Below are 16217 nucleotides of genomic sequence, written 5' to 3' on the forward strand. Positions count from 1 at the left end.
AGCAGATGGTTTTAGTGTGCTTGAAGCTATTGCTTTTGTTGCAAAATCTTCCATGTACAAATTCGCTATCACAGGAGACAAAGGAGAGCCAATCGCTGCTCCGTCCTTTTGTTTCTATAAATCACCTTGCCACAACAAGTGTTCTTTAGACAGTGTCTAGCTAGTCTTGGGATATATTTGGCTAAACCTTCGTTCTTGACGTGAAGCTTTCGTGACTGCAGGAATTCTCACTCTTGGGTCTTTCGGCCGAGTTCTTTCTCACCTGATGACGATTGCTTGTGTTACGATCGAAACGTCGTGATCGCTTTTTGTTTACGCGACTTGACCGAAAGACCCAGGAGCATAAACATTCGTTCGTTGCCAGAGTGTCGAGTAATTTAATTGACTCGTTGACCGCAACCCTCGTCAACAGAGAAGTCACATCAAAACTTACACGAATATCATTAGGGTTAAGCTTTATACCTTTGATTTTTTTCCCCAGATGTTCAGAGTTTTTGATGAACGAAGAGGTCCTACCGATGTAGGGCTGTATTTGTTTTGTTACGTATTGTGCTAATTTGTACACGGCAGAGTCTATTGTACTAACTATGGGTCTAAATGGGACATCAGGTTAGTGAATTTTTGGTATCCCATAAAGTCTTGGTGGTTTTGATGCCCTTGGTTTGATCCGATATTGCTCTTCCTTGGGAATTGATAACTTGGCAATGATTGCCGTCGTTTTACGTTCCAAGGTGCTGATTGGGTCTCGTTTAATTTCAAGGTCGGTACCTTCATCGCGAGTCTATCTTTGATGATATTACCATCGTCCTCACGGCACATCACAGCAGTTGATTGGCCTCGTCAGCAGCAAGGACTTGGATATCTCTCTTTGCTCTCAAGTCTCTGAAGGCTTTTGCTTCACTCGAGTTCATGTTTGTTTTTGGCAATTTGCTGTTCTCAATAATTTTGGCAACCTCATGCCTAGTCATCTCAACTTGATTATGGGGGAGATGTCTAACTGCTGATGCCACTTCAGCAATGATCTCATCGACAGGGATTGTACGTGGGGCAACAGCAAAGTTAAGACCTTTAGACAGGACTTTAGACAGGACTGGAACCATATCGCTGGTTAAATCAACGTTAGTCACCTTGATCACCGTTTAGTTTATGAAATGTTCATCTTTAGTTGAGAGTTGTTTGCTATTCAGTCTAGAAAATGTGTTAATTTGGGTAGTGTTAGTTTTGTTCCATACATTATCAGTTGATTACTGTGTAATCGTGTCGATTATATTCCAGTGATCTGTCGAGACACTTACTCATGTTTACGTGTAAGGACATTCGTGACTTAGATGTGTAACTTGTATTTTATAAAGTTTTATTTTTATTATTTTATTATTTCCCTTCTACGTGACTTTACCGAAAGAACCAAGAAGATGGATCCCTGCAGTCACGAAAGCTTTTAATCGAAATTTAAGTGTAACTTAGTTCACTTCCATTGTGCTGTATTCTCTCTTTTAGCAACAATTAACTAGCTTTGTGTAGTATTTAATTAGCCTTAAGTGATTTCATGTGATGAGTTACTTTAACTGCGTGTGGTATATTACCTTTGAACCTCTGACTGTGTCTATGTGGGTATATGTCTCTGTGTGCATCTTCGTCCCCTACACGCGAGAGGCGCGTGTGGGACGGTGGCAGCATGATCCGTGGTGAGGGGGGGTATGTATGGTGGGGGGGGGGGGGTACGTGGGTCTTGTGGTGACCTGGAGAGACCCGTAGACATCACAGGTCGCGACGTGACCATGCATTGTACATCTTATGTAAAGGTGCGTGAAATGTGTTATATAAGAGTTATGTAAAGTGTAGGTGTATGTCTGAGTGCGTGTGATGATGGATGAGATCTGAGATTGTTTTGATTGCTTAACGTTGTGCATCTATTTATAGCCAACGCATATCTGCACGCTCGTGTGTACGCACATGCAAAGGTACATTCGGACGAGCGTTTGTGGTACGATCGGAATGAGAATCGATGCGTTCACACGGAGGTACGCGTAATCAAGATACGTAGAGAGCAGCAGCAGTAGGCCGATACTGCACCACATCTACTCCATGCAATCCAAACCCATAGATACACGTATAGAAATCTAGAGACTCATATCGATGCATAGTAAACAATGGAGATGCATAGAGACACAAAGACCCATCGAGACATATAGAGATATATAAAAGACACAACCCACAGTAAGACTGTAGCCGTGAAACCTAAACTTTGGACCGTCAAGTAAATCCATAGAGACACTTGGACGTACGTCGAGATGCATAGAGATGCATAAAGATCCATAGAGATCCATAGAGATGCATCGAGATACATAGAGATGCATATAGATACATAGAGATGCATAGAGATCCATAGAGATCCATAGAGATACATAGAGATGCATAAAGATCCATAGAGATCCATAGAGATCCATAGAGATGCATAGAGATCCATAGAGATACATAGAGATCCATAGAGATACATAGAGATGCATAGTGACTCATAGAGACACATTCAAGACACAGCCCCAGGAGTTTCACTGTGGCCATGATACTCGGCCGCACCGTGAACCCAGTGTGGTCTGCGCTACTTCAACGGAGGAGGAACAGCGACACGAACCCTCGGCTCAAGTCCTCTTGTCATGGCGAGGAGCAGCAGCAGCTGCAGGACGTCCACATTGAACATCGAGATCCTGAATTACCTTGCTGCCGCCATTGTGAACGAACTACTTTCTATTTACATCGTACCAGGTAAGGCCCACTGAGCTATCATCATGCGGACATTTTTTAGCAGCCAATACTCTAAACATGTGATGTTGATTCTAAATGTGGAGGGAAAAAACCGTAGGACCTGGAGAAAAATCCACACGATCACGGAGAGACATGCAAACTCCAAATATACAGACATCGGGGTCGGGATCAAACCCTAGACCCCCTGTATACAAGGCGAGGTAGTTAACATCTTGGCACCATAACGCCCCATTGTGCTCGATGAGAGTAGAAGCCACATTCGTATGGCTGCCTCTGTCCTCGAAACCGGTTCCACGAGTATGGAACGGCCTGGAATTGAACCAGGAATCCAACCCAGACACGCAATTCTACTGGCTGGGAGCCCAGGCACGAATACATACAGACAGCAACAACAACCGCCATTCGCCAGTAAGTGATGGTGACATCACCACGACGCTCGTGCCAGGCTATGTGCACGTCGAGGCCACGTGAAGTGTCGAATGCCCGCTGACAGGAGGTCACGGGGCAGACCCAGGTGTCACGGGTCGACTGACTGAGATGACTGGCTGATGCACCACCTGTGCCCCCTACTGTGCCAACTTTTGCTGTGCTTCAGCCACCCGGCGCTCCGCTCATTGCTGTGAGCATCGCTCCTCCGCCCTACGCTGTTGTTGGAAGGCGACTGCCTCAAACTGCCGAACAAAAGCTTTTTAGGCATGCGGTGGCTGGGCATGCGGGCTACATGACCCAGCCAACGCAGCCTTTCCTGCCGGAGGAGCTCACCAATGGGACTTTGTCCAGATCTTTCAAGGATTTGTGAACTCCTCACACAATCCAGCCTGGTTAAACCCAGGATGGATCGTAGGCAGGCCAGCTTAAATGTTTCTAATCGATGAAGATGTTCCATTAGGGGGGTCCACGTTTCGCAAGCGTAGAGAAGGGAGGGAATGACCATGGCCGAGAAGACTTGAAGCTTCGTGCGGAGCGAAAGACCAGGTAGCTTCCACACAGCATTACGCAACGGATGAAAAGATAATGCCGCTCGACTGATTCGGAGTGAGACTTCTGCTGTCAAACCGGAGCCGGTCATGAGCACACAGCCCAGGTATTGGAAATTCTCCACTCTCTCCATAACTGCCCCATTGGGAGATTGGGGGTGGAGTGTCCAGTGGTACAAAATACCCAGGCAGGTGCTGCGTTTTGGTGGGGCTGATGGTAAGGACCCACCTCTTCGTGGCAAGCTCCAGGTTCAGCAGCAGTGCTTCCAACTCCTCCTTTGAGTGAGCAGCAATTACCAGATCATCGGCATACATAACGTGGTTGACCAATAGGGAGCCATCCCTTGACCGAACCCGGGCATCGATCAGCCTCCCATTGTATCTGTACCAGATGGAAATTCCTCTGCTACAGCCATCGAAGGCTTCACTAACTACGTGGTCGACAAAGATATTAAATAATGTGGAGCCAGAGGACATCCCTGTCGCACTCAAAGGTGAACAGGGAATGGCTCCGACTCGTGGCCACGTAGTTTTACCCGGGCCCGCTCCCATCATGAAGGTCCTTAATGATCATGAGCAGAGGGTCAGGGACTCCTAAAGCACGAAGAATAGCCCAGGCCTACTGATGGTATCATGAGCCTTGACCAGGTCAATAAAGCAGAGATGTAGGTTTGGAATTCCCTACACCTCTGCTGTAGCAGACGAACAGAACATGTGGCATTTGTGCAGGACCGCCCTTTCCTGAAACCACATTGGGGCTCCGCATGCCTCTCCTCAGCGTGCCTGGCAAGGCATTCTTGCTAGGACCTTTCCCGGCACACTGAGGAGTGAGATGCCCCTGTAGTTGTTAAAGTCTGTGCGGTCCTCCTTCTTAAAGAGGAGGACCACTAGGGCATCCTTCCAATCAAGCGGAACCCATCCAGTGGTCTAGACTGTTGTTATGATGTCATATAGGGCAGTCTGTGCACAAACACCACCCCCCCTCAGAATTTTGCTTGGGAGATCATCTCTGCCCGGTGCCTTTCCTGGTCTCAAACTCTGGATCGCCTTCAATACTTCCTCAACAGATGGCACCTCAGCCAGTCACTCACATGGGGTGAATTCTTCTTCCAATATTTGTGACACCACAGCCTCAGCAGGTTCATCCCCACTTTGTCCCATGCTGTTTTCCAGGCTGAGGAATTTCCCCTCTCCCAGGACCTCACAGAAATGCTCAGCAAATCTGCGAACCTGTTCCTGGGGGTCAGAGATTGGATAACTGCTCTTTCCCCTAATGATGGTAATCGGTGTGGCGCTGCAGGTTACTTTTTTATGGAGTTTAACAGTGATTTGTGATCGTGGGCCATGGAAGCAGACTCCATCTCCTCAGCAACCTACGACCACCACCCATCCTTGCAGCACCTCAAAGCTCTATGAACCTTTGAGCGAAGGCTGTGGTAAGCCTCCTCATTCTCTGACATGGGATGCTGTAGACGATAAGAATGGGCCTGTCGCTTTTTCTCAGCCAGCCTTAACACGTCCTCTGTCAGCCAGCGTCTCTGGGGAGGTCTGGACCGTATACCCAAAGAAGTCATTACAGCTGCATGAGCCACAGTCTTAAACCTGACCCATTTCCCCTCGACATCTGCTGGAGGAGTGGGGGACGATGCCAACCCCAGCCACAAGCGATGATGCCACTTTGGGTTTGAATGGGGTCCTGGGTGGGTTTGAATGGGGTCCTGCAGATCAGCTCCGTAGTCAGTCCTGGTGTCAAGGACATGGGCTCGCATTCGCTGTTCCGTCACCATGTAGTCCAGCAGATGTTCTTGCTTTGACACGGCATGCATCCGTGATGCCGGAATTACAAGCCCATGGGCTGCACAAAAATCTAGCAACTTCCTACCGTTGTTATTGAGCTGATCTGGGCCATGCCTTCCAATCACTCCAGACCAGGTGCTAGCATCATGACCAACTCGTGCATTGAAGTCACCCAACAAGATGACTCTATCCCGAGGGGCCACTTTAGCCAGCACCTGTGACAGGAAGTCATAGAAGGCATCTGACTCATCGGCTTTGCCTGCATCGCTCCATGGATGTTCGTCTTCGGTGGGGGCATAAGTAACCACAGCCACTACTCCTTGCCTCTGGCTGATGGGAAGGCGAGCCCAAAGTAGCCTGGGGCTTACAGCTTCCCACACCTCACCGCCACACTCCCACGCCCCCTTCATTATTTTGTTCAGAAGAAGAGACACTCTCTGTTGTTTGGCAGTCTCCTGTCCTGAGTAGAGGACTGTCCACCCCTCATGGTGGCAGGAGCCAGAGCCGGTCCACTGGACCGCCTGAATACCACAGAGATCCAGGCGGTACTGGTCCAGCTCCCGACAGACGAGTGGCAGTTTCTCCCCCACAGTGAGCGTTCCAACATTCCACGTGGCCATCTGTAGTGGTTTTCTGTTGTTTTTGGAGGAGCCCCGAGGGTCAGGATTCAGTCTCCTGGCTCACCCAAATGGGGTTTGGCCAGGAGACGTCATAGACGTCTGTCCCTCCGGGGCCTCCAGCACAGGCTTTATTAGATATTTGCGACGTGGTTTTGTGGTAATTAATTGAAGGTGGAGGGGTTACCAGCCCCTCGCACCCGTCCAGAGCCCCCATTTGGCCGCTGTGGTGGCTACAAACGCCATGAGGGGAATGGCCAATCGGAATTGGCCCTCCCCCCCACGGCACTGCTCACCACAGCGTTGCCGTACAGCACCAATGAGGAGGTAGGGGGTTGTTTTTTGTCTGTCTACATACAGACTGACACATACATATAGACAAAGATCCCCCCCTGGATAGCCTTGCTGTCGCAGCAAGTGCTGCTAGCGAGTAGCACACCAGGTGGTGGGTGGCCAGCACATCAGAATCAGAATCTTTACTTTCATCCTGGAGGAATCCGATGAGCCATTAACCTATTTATGTGTCCAATAGAACAACACCACGCCCGGCCGCCTTTGTCTCCCCAGTGGCGATGTTTACACACCGAACCAGGTACTTATTTGAGGCAGCGTCGGTCCTAGGGGAGGCCCAGCTCAGACAATCGTCACTGGTGTTGGCGGAGAGCGGAAATCGGACTCGGGTAAACGGGTTTGTAGCTCAGGCACGCTAATCGCAATACTACCGCTCCTCCTAAATTTCCTGCACAAAGACAACATGGCCACTGGGGAGACAAAGGCGGTCCCTAGTGGCGATGTTTACTCACCATACCAGGTATCCAATTGAGGCCGAGTCGACCTAGGGGGAGGCCAAGGACCGGTTCCGATACTCGTCACTGGTGTTGGCCGTGAGCGGGAATCGAACTCTGATCAGAAAGGTTCGAAGTGTAGTACGCTTACCACTGCGCCATCGCTCCACACGCTCATCTATTCAAAGATAAAGATCCCCCGTATAGCCTGAACAGACTGTCGGGGCAAGTGCTGTTAGCACTTATTAAGGCCGGCACGCACACGAGGGGATGAGTGGGTGGACAGCACCACGCCCGACTCGCACACTCACACACCCACACGCGGCCGCGCATGCTATGGGCACAGCTGTGTACACTTTTTGGCTGACGCTGTCATTAGATAACACGCTCAGGTGATGTGAATATATCTGTGGACGATTGCCAGTCCTGCCGTTGACATCAACCGCGATGTTTTAATGGTGCAGCAGCAGCAGCAGCAATAACAACAACAACATACAACATGTTCGACCCAGGTTTTTTGGTGGCGATCTTGTTGGGAATTTTTTGATTGTGGACGTGCGAAGGCGGCATGGATTGTGGAACGTTGGCACGCGGCTCTAGCCGAGCAGTCCGATCGTGGGGGCAGCGGTGACGAGATGTTAACTACCTCGCCTGGTATGCAGGAGGTTGTGGGTTCGATCCCGACCCTGACGCCTGCTGTTGTATATTTGAAGTTTGCGTGTCTCTCTCGCTCTCCCCGGTCGTGTGAATTTTTCTCCTGGTCCTCGGGGTTTCCCCTTCACATTTCGAATCAACATTCGTTTCGAGTATTTGGCTGCTGTAAACTTCCACGTGATGATGAGCCACTTGGCTGAGCTGCCATTTGTGATAGCCACGTCGCTTCTGGAGAAGAGCCACACAGCTCAGCGGGCCTTACCCGGTAACATTCTAAACAATGTTTTCCGTACACTCAATATGTCATCGATCGCTCTACCGACTTACCGCTTCTAAACAACTCCAGAGCATCGCTCGGGTGATGCGACGTTGGCAGTGGTGCACAATCACACGTCAACTTTAATAATCGTGCGGGGCGCGGGGGAGTGGTTGAACAGCTGTGAGCAATGCTGACATCGGTGACGGCCGATATCCGAGTCTAGATGTGAAGCTTTCGTGACTGCAAGGATTCGTACTCTTTGGTTTTCTCGGTAAAGTCACGGAGGTGAAAAATAAAATAAATGAAAACAACTAAATAAATTTAGTTGTTTTAAATTAAATACAATAAATGAAAACAACTAAATAAATTTAGTTGTTTAAAAATAAAATAAATGAAAACAACTAAATAAATGTAGTTGTTTTAAAATAAAATAAATGAAAACAACTAAATAAATTTAGTTGTTTTAAAATAAAATAAATGAAAAAACTAAATAAATGTAGTTGTTTTAAAATAAAATAAATGAAAACAACAAAATAAATTTAGTTGTTTTAAATTTAATAAAATAAATAAAATAAATGAAAACTAAATAAATTTAGTTGTTTTAAATTAAAATAAATGAAAACAACTAAATAAATTTAGTTTTAAATTTAATAAAATAAAATAATATGAAAACAAATAAATGTATTAACTTTACCGAAAAACCCAAAGAGTATGATACCTGAACCACGCGGCCCAAAATCTCTTCTCTATGTGCCCATGCAAGTTGAACCTCTTTTGCACCGTATGTGCTCAAACCATTCTAATCGGAGGTGCAGAGGAAGGACAACAAACTAAACACACGATGCAGTTCTAAAGAAACGAGTTTTTAATCTAAATGATGACAACAAAGAACTGCATGGCTCCAGTGACTTCCTAATACAGCTGCAGAAGCGCATCTGAAAGCGCCACGTGATGCAGTGACCGACTTTGGTCGATGGCCTGCAGCCAAGACGTGTTGCAAAGCGATCGCCTCCCACTTTGTCGAGCCACTGGTGAGGTGAGAGGCTTCATCATGGTGCCGGGGCCATGGAGGGTTGCGAGTTGGTGCGTGTGGGGGGTCCACCATCATCACCGCCACTTCCTATGCCCATGCTTCACAGCGGGGGTCTAGCACGGGTATTCAAGGTGCAGAGACGGCGGTAAATGCACGAGCACAATCGGTCACTTCTCGCTTAATGCGATGGATAGATCGGAGTTCGCGTGATGGTGTCCGAGAACGTTGAGCGAATACCGTGGAGCGTTGAGTTGATGTCACGGCGGTGATGAATGATCTTGGTGGTGATGACGTGCCTCTAACAAATACGAGCTGTGGGCCATTTTCTGGGCAAGAAACGTGGTGACCAGAATGAATGAGCCAAAGACGAGAATTCTACTCGGCACGGAGCTCCCATTCATTACATACTGCACAAAGACCCGCCCCCCTGTATAGCCTCAACAGACTGTAGGGGCAAGTGCTGTTACTGAGTAGCACCTATGAAGGCCGGCACTGTCGCACACGAGGGGGTGGGTGGCCAGCACCACGCTCGGCCGCCTTTGTCTCCCCAGTGGCCATGTTTATATACCGCATCAGGTACTTTTTTTAGGCTGAGTCGACCTCGGGGAGGCCCAGGACCGGTTCAAATAACTGACACTACCGCTCCCCACACACACACGCAGTTTAGATGATGACATAGTTGATCAATCGCTCGAAAAGATCGGTTCTTGATGACAACGATAATAATATTAACACTATTAACATATTTCACCTGCAAAATTTTGAGAGGTGAAACTGATCCAATGTCACACAGCAACAACAACAACAGCTACCCCACCGCTCGCCACTAAGTGCCTGTGACGTCACCACGGCGCTTGTGCCAGGCTAGGTGCACCTTGAGACGGTGACATGAAGTGTGTAAGCAGGCTCTTGCTGCCAGTAAGTCAGCGGACAGACTCAGGTGCTATGGGTTGATTAATGTGCTAGGTGCAGAAGGTCACAGGACAGGCACAAGTGCTATGGGTTGACTTAGTGCCAGGCTAGGTGCAGGAGGAGGGGACAGGCCCTGCAAGTGCCATGGGTTGAACGCCTTGGATAACTTAACAGATGTGCCCACCTGGGCTCCCCACAAAGCCACAGCGAACACAAAATGATGCGTAAACATTTTAAATCTATAACTTGCACAGTGTGCATTTATGCAATGAGTATGCCCTCAGTCAAACACACATATACACATGTTGTGCAGTATGACCACGTGCAGACGGAATTCGCTGTAAGGGCTGATGCCGTTTATTAACGCTGCTCACACGACACTGTAACTCGCACCAGCGGTAGGTGCTCTCTAGTCTTGGTCCTTACCCTGGACCCCCGAACTCTATACTATCCTACCCTCGGCTATCCCTGGGGGCTCTCTCGCTCGTCCGCACGGGACGGGGGTTCATCCAACAGCGCCCAGCGACGAGGAGGGAGAGACACCTGTGTGGGGACGCAGCGCTCGCACTCGAGTTATCGACACTAAACATTACAATGCATGCCATCTCGGGTACGCTGAAGTCGATGCTGACCCAGTGTCTCCCAGTGCTCGCCCACATCGCTCCGCCGCAAATCTGCTACTATGAATCCATACGAAAGAAGAAGAATATCTGTGATTATCACGGTTGGCTACACTCGGTGTGAAAGGAGTTCAACATACATCCAATACGCACGTGGATTAATATAGCAGCCATTTTGAATTTTATGCCCACCTTTGAACCGGATATCATTACTGCTTACAATAATTTACTGGCATTTACAGTCGCCTATTATCGACGTTTATAACCAGATCTCGGACGCTAAACAGGGGTCGAGCCTACGTAGATCTTCGATGTATTGAGAAATTGTTGACCGCCGTGTCAAAAACGAGTTGTCGCCGTAACGGCTGTTGCGACGTTACATTGTGGGTGGGCCTAAGGTCAAGAGCAGGTAAACCAATGCATTGGTATTGTGCAATAATCCCTCATTTAACGTGCTCGTAGATGCATTCCTGAAAAGTGCCACGTTAATCGAAAACTGTGTAACCGAGGAATGGGTCTTATTGAATCACGTGTGCACTGCAACATCGGCCTGCAGTCATCCCATGGCGGGACAAATAAATAAGCTGTGGGTACACGGCCACATTACCGTATCATTCTACGAACAGCATCACGGTACTGCTCAGCCACTCCACTCAAGAACACAGTTTGTCGTCGTCTGCTCCGAAACCGCGTCACGACAGGGCCAGCTGTTCCACGTTGTAACAGGGCCAGCTGTTCCACGTTGTAACAGGGCCAGCTGTTCCACGTTGTAACAGGGCCAGCTGTTCCACGTTGTAACAGGGCCAGCTGTTCCACGTTGTAACAGGGCCAGCTGTTCCACGTTGTAACAGGGCCAGCTGTTCCACGTTGTAACAGGGCCAGCTGTTCCACGTTGTAACAGGGCCAGCTGTTCCACGTTGTAACAGGGCCAGCTGTTCCACGTTGTAACAGGGCCAGCTGTTCCACGTTGTAACAGGGCCAGCTGTTCCACGTTGTAACAGGGCGAGGATGACCGCGAACTGCGGTCATCCTCGCAGTAGCAGCAGCAGCAGCGGCTGTTGGGTGGCCATCAAGCAAAGACGGTGGTCACTGCATCGCGTGGCGCTTTTAGATGTGCTTCTGCGGCCGTCTGGAACGCTCTTCCTTCCGATATTAGGAAGCCACTGGAGCTGTACACTTGTGAATCTAGCTTTAACACAAATTTATTTAGAACTGATTTTTGTGTTTAATGTGTCCTTCCCCCGCACCTTCGATTGGTACAGTTGGCTATGTACGGTGCAAAAGAAGCTCACCATACATACATATGTACGTGTATAACTATGCTTACTTCTTGCATCATGTGTACAAGAGTTTTAGCAAACTCAATGTCTGACATCACCGTAAATAGACACCAATAAAACCGAGGGGACATTTGGACACAATCCAAGATCGTGGCTTCTCCTCACAAAATTGTCCAACAGTTTGTTGTTTTATCATCACCAACAATACTAAAACTATAAGTCGTGTTAGATCTTAATTTACAAAATACACAGATCCCCCCGTGTAGGTTATATATAGCGTGTGTCTGAAAGTCGGGTAACTGACGTGAATAGGTTTATTGATGATAAAGTGATTTATTGGTGATCGTGAATAGATTTGCTTCGTTTATAATCGTCATCGTGTCTGCATTTGATGATGATGATGATGTACAGTGGATTGATCATGATGATGATATGTATTATCATCCCTACCATTACATCATCACCATCACCACTACCTTGTCCACCACCATCATCATCATCACAACCACGACAACCACTACCATCGCTGCCATCACCATCATCGCCTTGACACCATCAACACCACCATCATCTCCACCACCACCACCACCACCACTGCCACCACCACCTCCACCACCTCCAACCTCCCCCTCCCCAGGCGGGGTCGGAGAGCCTCGCGTGCTTGCCTGCTCCTCGTGCTGCCTGCTCTGCCCGAGCGCCTGGGCACTGCTGCAGCACGTGCAGGGCTCGCACGGCCTGCGCATCTACCGCACCGAGTTGCCGGTGGCCCTCGCGGCCCTCGCGGGCCCCGGCCGCGGCAACGTCCCCGGCTCCCCGGGACCCTCCCTTGGCGGGCCGGCACCGCCGCCGCCTCCTCTGCCGCAGCCACCCCGCCGACGCTCGGAGCCGGGCTCTGACCGCCGATTGTACCGCGGCCCGCCGACCCCGACCCTCCGCGCGGACCTCGGCTCCGTGCCGGGGCCCCTGGCGGGTGGTGCCCCGGGCTACCCCGGGCTGCCCCGATTCGGGGGGCCCCCCGCCGTAGACTTTGGGGGGCTCTCGGCGCTGTACGCCGCCGCGTCGGTTCGCGCGCGGGGCTCTCCGTACGCGGCGGCCGGGCCGCCCTACGTGGGCGCGCCGTTTGGCGACCTCGCGAGCGGGCCCGACGAGCTGACGGTCACTCAGCGGCTTCATCATCATCATCAACAGCAGCAGCAACATCATCAGCAGCAGCATCAGCATCGGCAGCAGGCGATGGCGGCGAGCAGCGCATTCCAGAGGGTGGTGAGACCCGCGGGCGGCACCGGCGACCTGGCGCTGGACTTCTCGCAGCGCCTCCACGGTCCGGCGGACCGGCCGGCGACGATCGGCGCGCCGTCCTCCGTGGCGCCTCCCGCCACCGCCGCCAAATCCCCGGGCCGCGGCGCGCCGACCCCTCCTTTCGCCCGCTCCACGATGTCCACCGCCACGACCGCCACGACCGCCACCGCCGTCACCGCCGTCACCGCCGTGACCTCAACGGCGATGGCGGCGACGACGACGTCGGAGGGTGCATGGCGCGGGACGACGGCGGCGGTGACCTCGATGACCCCACCAGCCCTTCCTCCGCGACTCAACTCCTCCATCGTCGCCAACTCACTCACGCCACAGTCGTCGACCTCCTCTTCGTCATCCTTGGTGGTGGGGAGCTCGAGTCTGTCCAGACAGAGGTGTTTGTCCGCAACGCCCCCGCCACGGCCACCGCCACGGCAGCCGCGTCACCTCGTGTCCCGCGCCTGCCAGGTTTGCCACAAAACCTTCAAGACGTCCTCCTTCTTCGCCTCCTCCAACTCGCCTCCTCATCACTCTTTTCCTCCCGCTGCATGCGGCCGCCGTGGCGACGGTGGAGTTGGTGGCGTTGGTGGTCGCTGGGTCCACGGTCACAGCACGCGCGGCGTGTGCCGGCGATGTCGCCGCAAGGGCGGAGGGGAGGCAGGCATCAAACGTGAAGCGGATGACCGCAATGATGATTATGACGATGATGATGATGATTATGATGACGACGTCGATGACGATGATGATGAAGTGGAGGAAGGGAGGAGGAGGGAGGAGGAGGAACCTTCCAACTCGGTCTCGCCCGACAGTGGAGTAGCCACGATGAGCACCAAGAATGGGAAAGTGAGGCCCCCGTGGGGTCACCACCACCACCACGATGACAGAGGCAGTGGTGGTGATGATGACGACGATTATGCGGACCCCACAGCGGAGACCGGGGAAGTTGAGGACGAGGGAGATGGAGCGGTCGGTGGTGGCGGCGATGACGACGACGTTGACGAGGTGGAGGAAGAGGAAGATGAAGACGACGATGATGAAGAGGAATGCGACTATGGCCTCCGCAAGGCGCCCGATCTCCAGGAAAGCCCGGAGGAAGCCAGGGCCAATGGCGTGCCCCGCAATGAAGCCGGCGTGGGCAGCGGCATCGGCGGCAGCAGCGGCGTCATCGGCGGCAGCGGCGTCGTCTTGGGCACGAAGCCCATGTCGGTGTTGAGCGAGGTGATGGACACCATCGGGCTGAGCTCCATTCAGCAGTACAGCGAGGCCTTGCGGCAGGCCCTCGCCGAGAAGGAGCGCCACGTGCCCGGCAGATTCCCCCATGCCGTGCTGGAGCCGTGCGGCGGCGGTGCTCGGAGGGGAGGCTGGGCTCGCGCTCGTGGTGATGGTGGTGGTGGTGACGACAGGGCGTTGCTGAACGGCCGTATGCTCTCTGTGTCTCCGCTCGATCTGGTCTCCGGGCCCACGACGCTCTCCAAACGTAACGGCGACAGCAGCAGCAGCAACAACAACAACCATCACTACCACCAGGGCAGCAGCAGCAGCTACAGCAGCAGTCACAACAGCTACAACAGGGGAGTTGTCGTGAGCAACAACAACAATGGCAGCAGCAACAACAGCTACAGCCGAAGCAGCAGCATCGACATGATCAGCAGCGGCAGCGGTGGCATCGCCAGTCATAGCATCATCAGCAACAATGCTGCCGCTAATGGCAATGACGACGACGATGAGGTCGGCACCATCGCTTGCAAGAAGATCAAATGGGAAGCACCCGATGACATCTCTTCACCACCACCTGCAGCTCACCACCACCATCAACAACAACAACAACATCACTACCATCACCGCAGTCATCACAACCACCATCTCCATCCTCACCACCCACCCTCCCCTGCCCTGCACCCGCTCATGAGCCACGACAATTTCTACTCTCAGTGGCTGGCCGGCTACGCTCAGACGAGGCACCTGGGCAAGGACGCGGCCTTCCCGGGCCTCCTGCACGCGGCCCCGCACCGCGTGCCCGAGAACGGGGCCGTGGGGGGAGCCCTCCTCTACCCGGCGCCCCTTGTCGACATCCTGGACGCACGCAGGGGTCGTGGACGAGGAGGTCTCGTGGGACGATCTCACCACCAGCACCATCCCCGCCACCACCATCAACAGCAACATCACCAGCAGCAGCAGAACCACCACCAGCAACAACAACAAAAGATGCTAGCCATCGCTACGGGGCGACACGAAGGTGCCGAAGGCGGCGGCGGCGGCGCTGGCGGAGCTGGCGGCACGGGTGGGGCCGCGGGATCCACCGGTGGCGACGGAGTGCGGAGGAGCGGCAACGGCAGGGGGCGGCCGCCGGGCAGCCGCGAGTCGAAGCGCAGCGACACGTGCGAGTACTGCGGCAAGGTGTTCAAGAACTGCAGCAACCTGACGGTGCACCGCCGCTCGCACACGGGCGAGCGGCCCTACAAGTGCGAGCTGTGCAGCTACGCGTGCGCGCAGAGCAGCAAGCTGACGCGCCACATGAAGACGCACGGCCAGATGGGGCGCGAGTCGTACCGCTGCGACGTCTGCCAGATGCCCTTCAGCGTGTTCAGCACGCTCGAGAAGCACATGAAGAAGTGGCACGGAGGGGAGCACGCGGCGGCGGCCACGGCGGCCACGGCGGCCACGGCGGCGGTTGCCATGGCGGCGCAGGGGATGGGTGGCGACAGAGATGGTGGTGGCGGTGATGGCGGTGGTCGTGGTGAAGATGGAGTGATGGTGATGGCGGAGGAGGGAGCAAGGGATGCGTGAGGTATTGGAGGATGCTCCAGACGGTTAGGGGAGAGGGAGAGTATGTGAGGGGGCACCCCCCCCCCTCCCAGAATAAATGCTTCCAGTGTTCGTGGAAAGTACCTCCACCCCGCCCACCTGCCCGCCCCCCAAATCTATCTCTTCCAATCACCCGGGGTCTCTTCTCTCCTGCATCACCACCACCGGCTTCCCTGTCCCTCCCGGTGGTGGGTAGTGGGGGGGAGGGATGGAGGGAATGCGTGAAATGTTGGAGAGATGTTTGGGTTGGAAAGGGAGGGGACGTTGTGGGACTGTGCCCCCCACCCCTCCCCCCTCATCTCTTCTAACCGGTGAAGATGTTCCATTAGTGGGGTCCATGTTTCAGAAGCGTAGAGAAGGGAGGGAATGACTGTGGAGCAACAGACCAGGTAGCTTCCACACAGCGTTGTGCAACTGATGAA

General features: G+C 52.6%; 1 protein-coding gene across 1 annotated transcript in view; it reads left to right on the forward strand.

Annotated features, from left to right (window-relative positions):
- The window catches only part of LOC144734616 (uncharacterized), a 47832-nt gene extending 32022 nt beyond the window's left edge, over nucleotides 1-15810 (forward strand). Inside the window, exon 3 of the mRNA XM_078616885.1 lies at nucleotides 12335-15810. Within this exon, the coding sequence (XP_078473011.1) occupies nucleotides 12335-15777 (3443 nt within the window). The 3' untranslated portion in view covers nucleotides 15778-15810. The remainder of the gene's footprint in view (nucleotides 1-12334) is intronic.
- The last annotated feature ends 407 nt before the right edge of the window (nucleotides 15811-16217 follow it).

The sequence above is a fragment of the Lampetra planeri genome, chromosome 52, assembly GCF_965212315.1.
Source record: "Lampetra planeri chromosome 52, kcLamPlan1.2.h2, whole genome shotgun sequence".
NCBI lineage: Eukaryota > Metazoa > Chordata > Hyperoartia > Petromyzontiformes > Petromyzontidae > Lampetra > Lampetra planeri.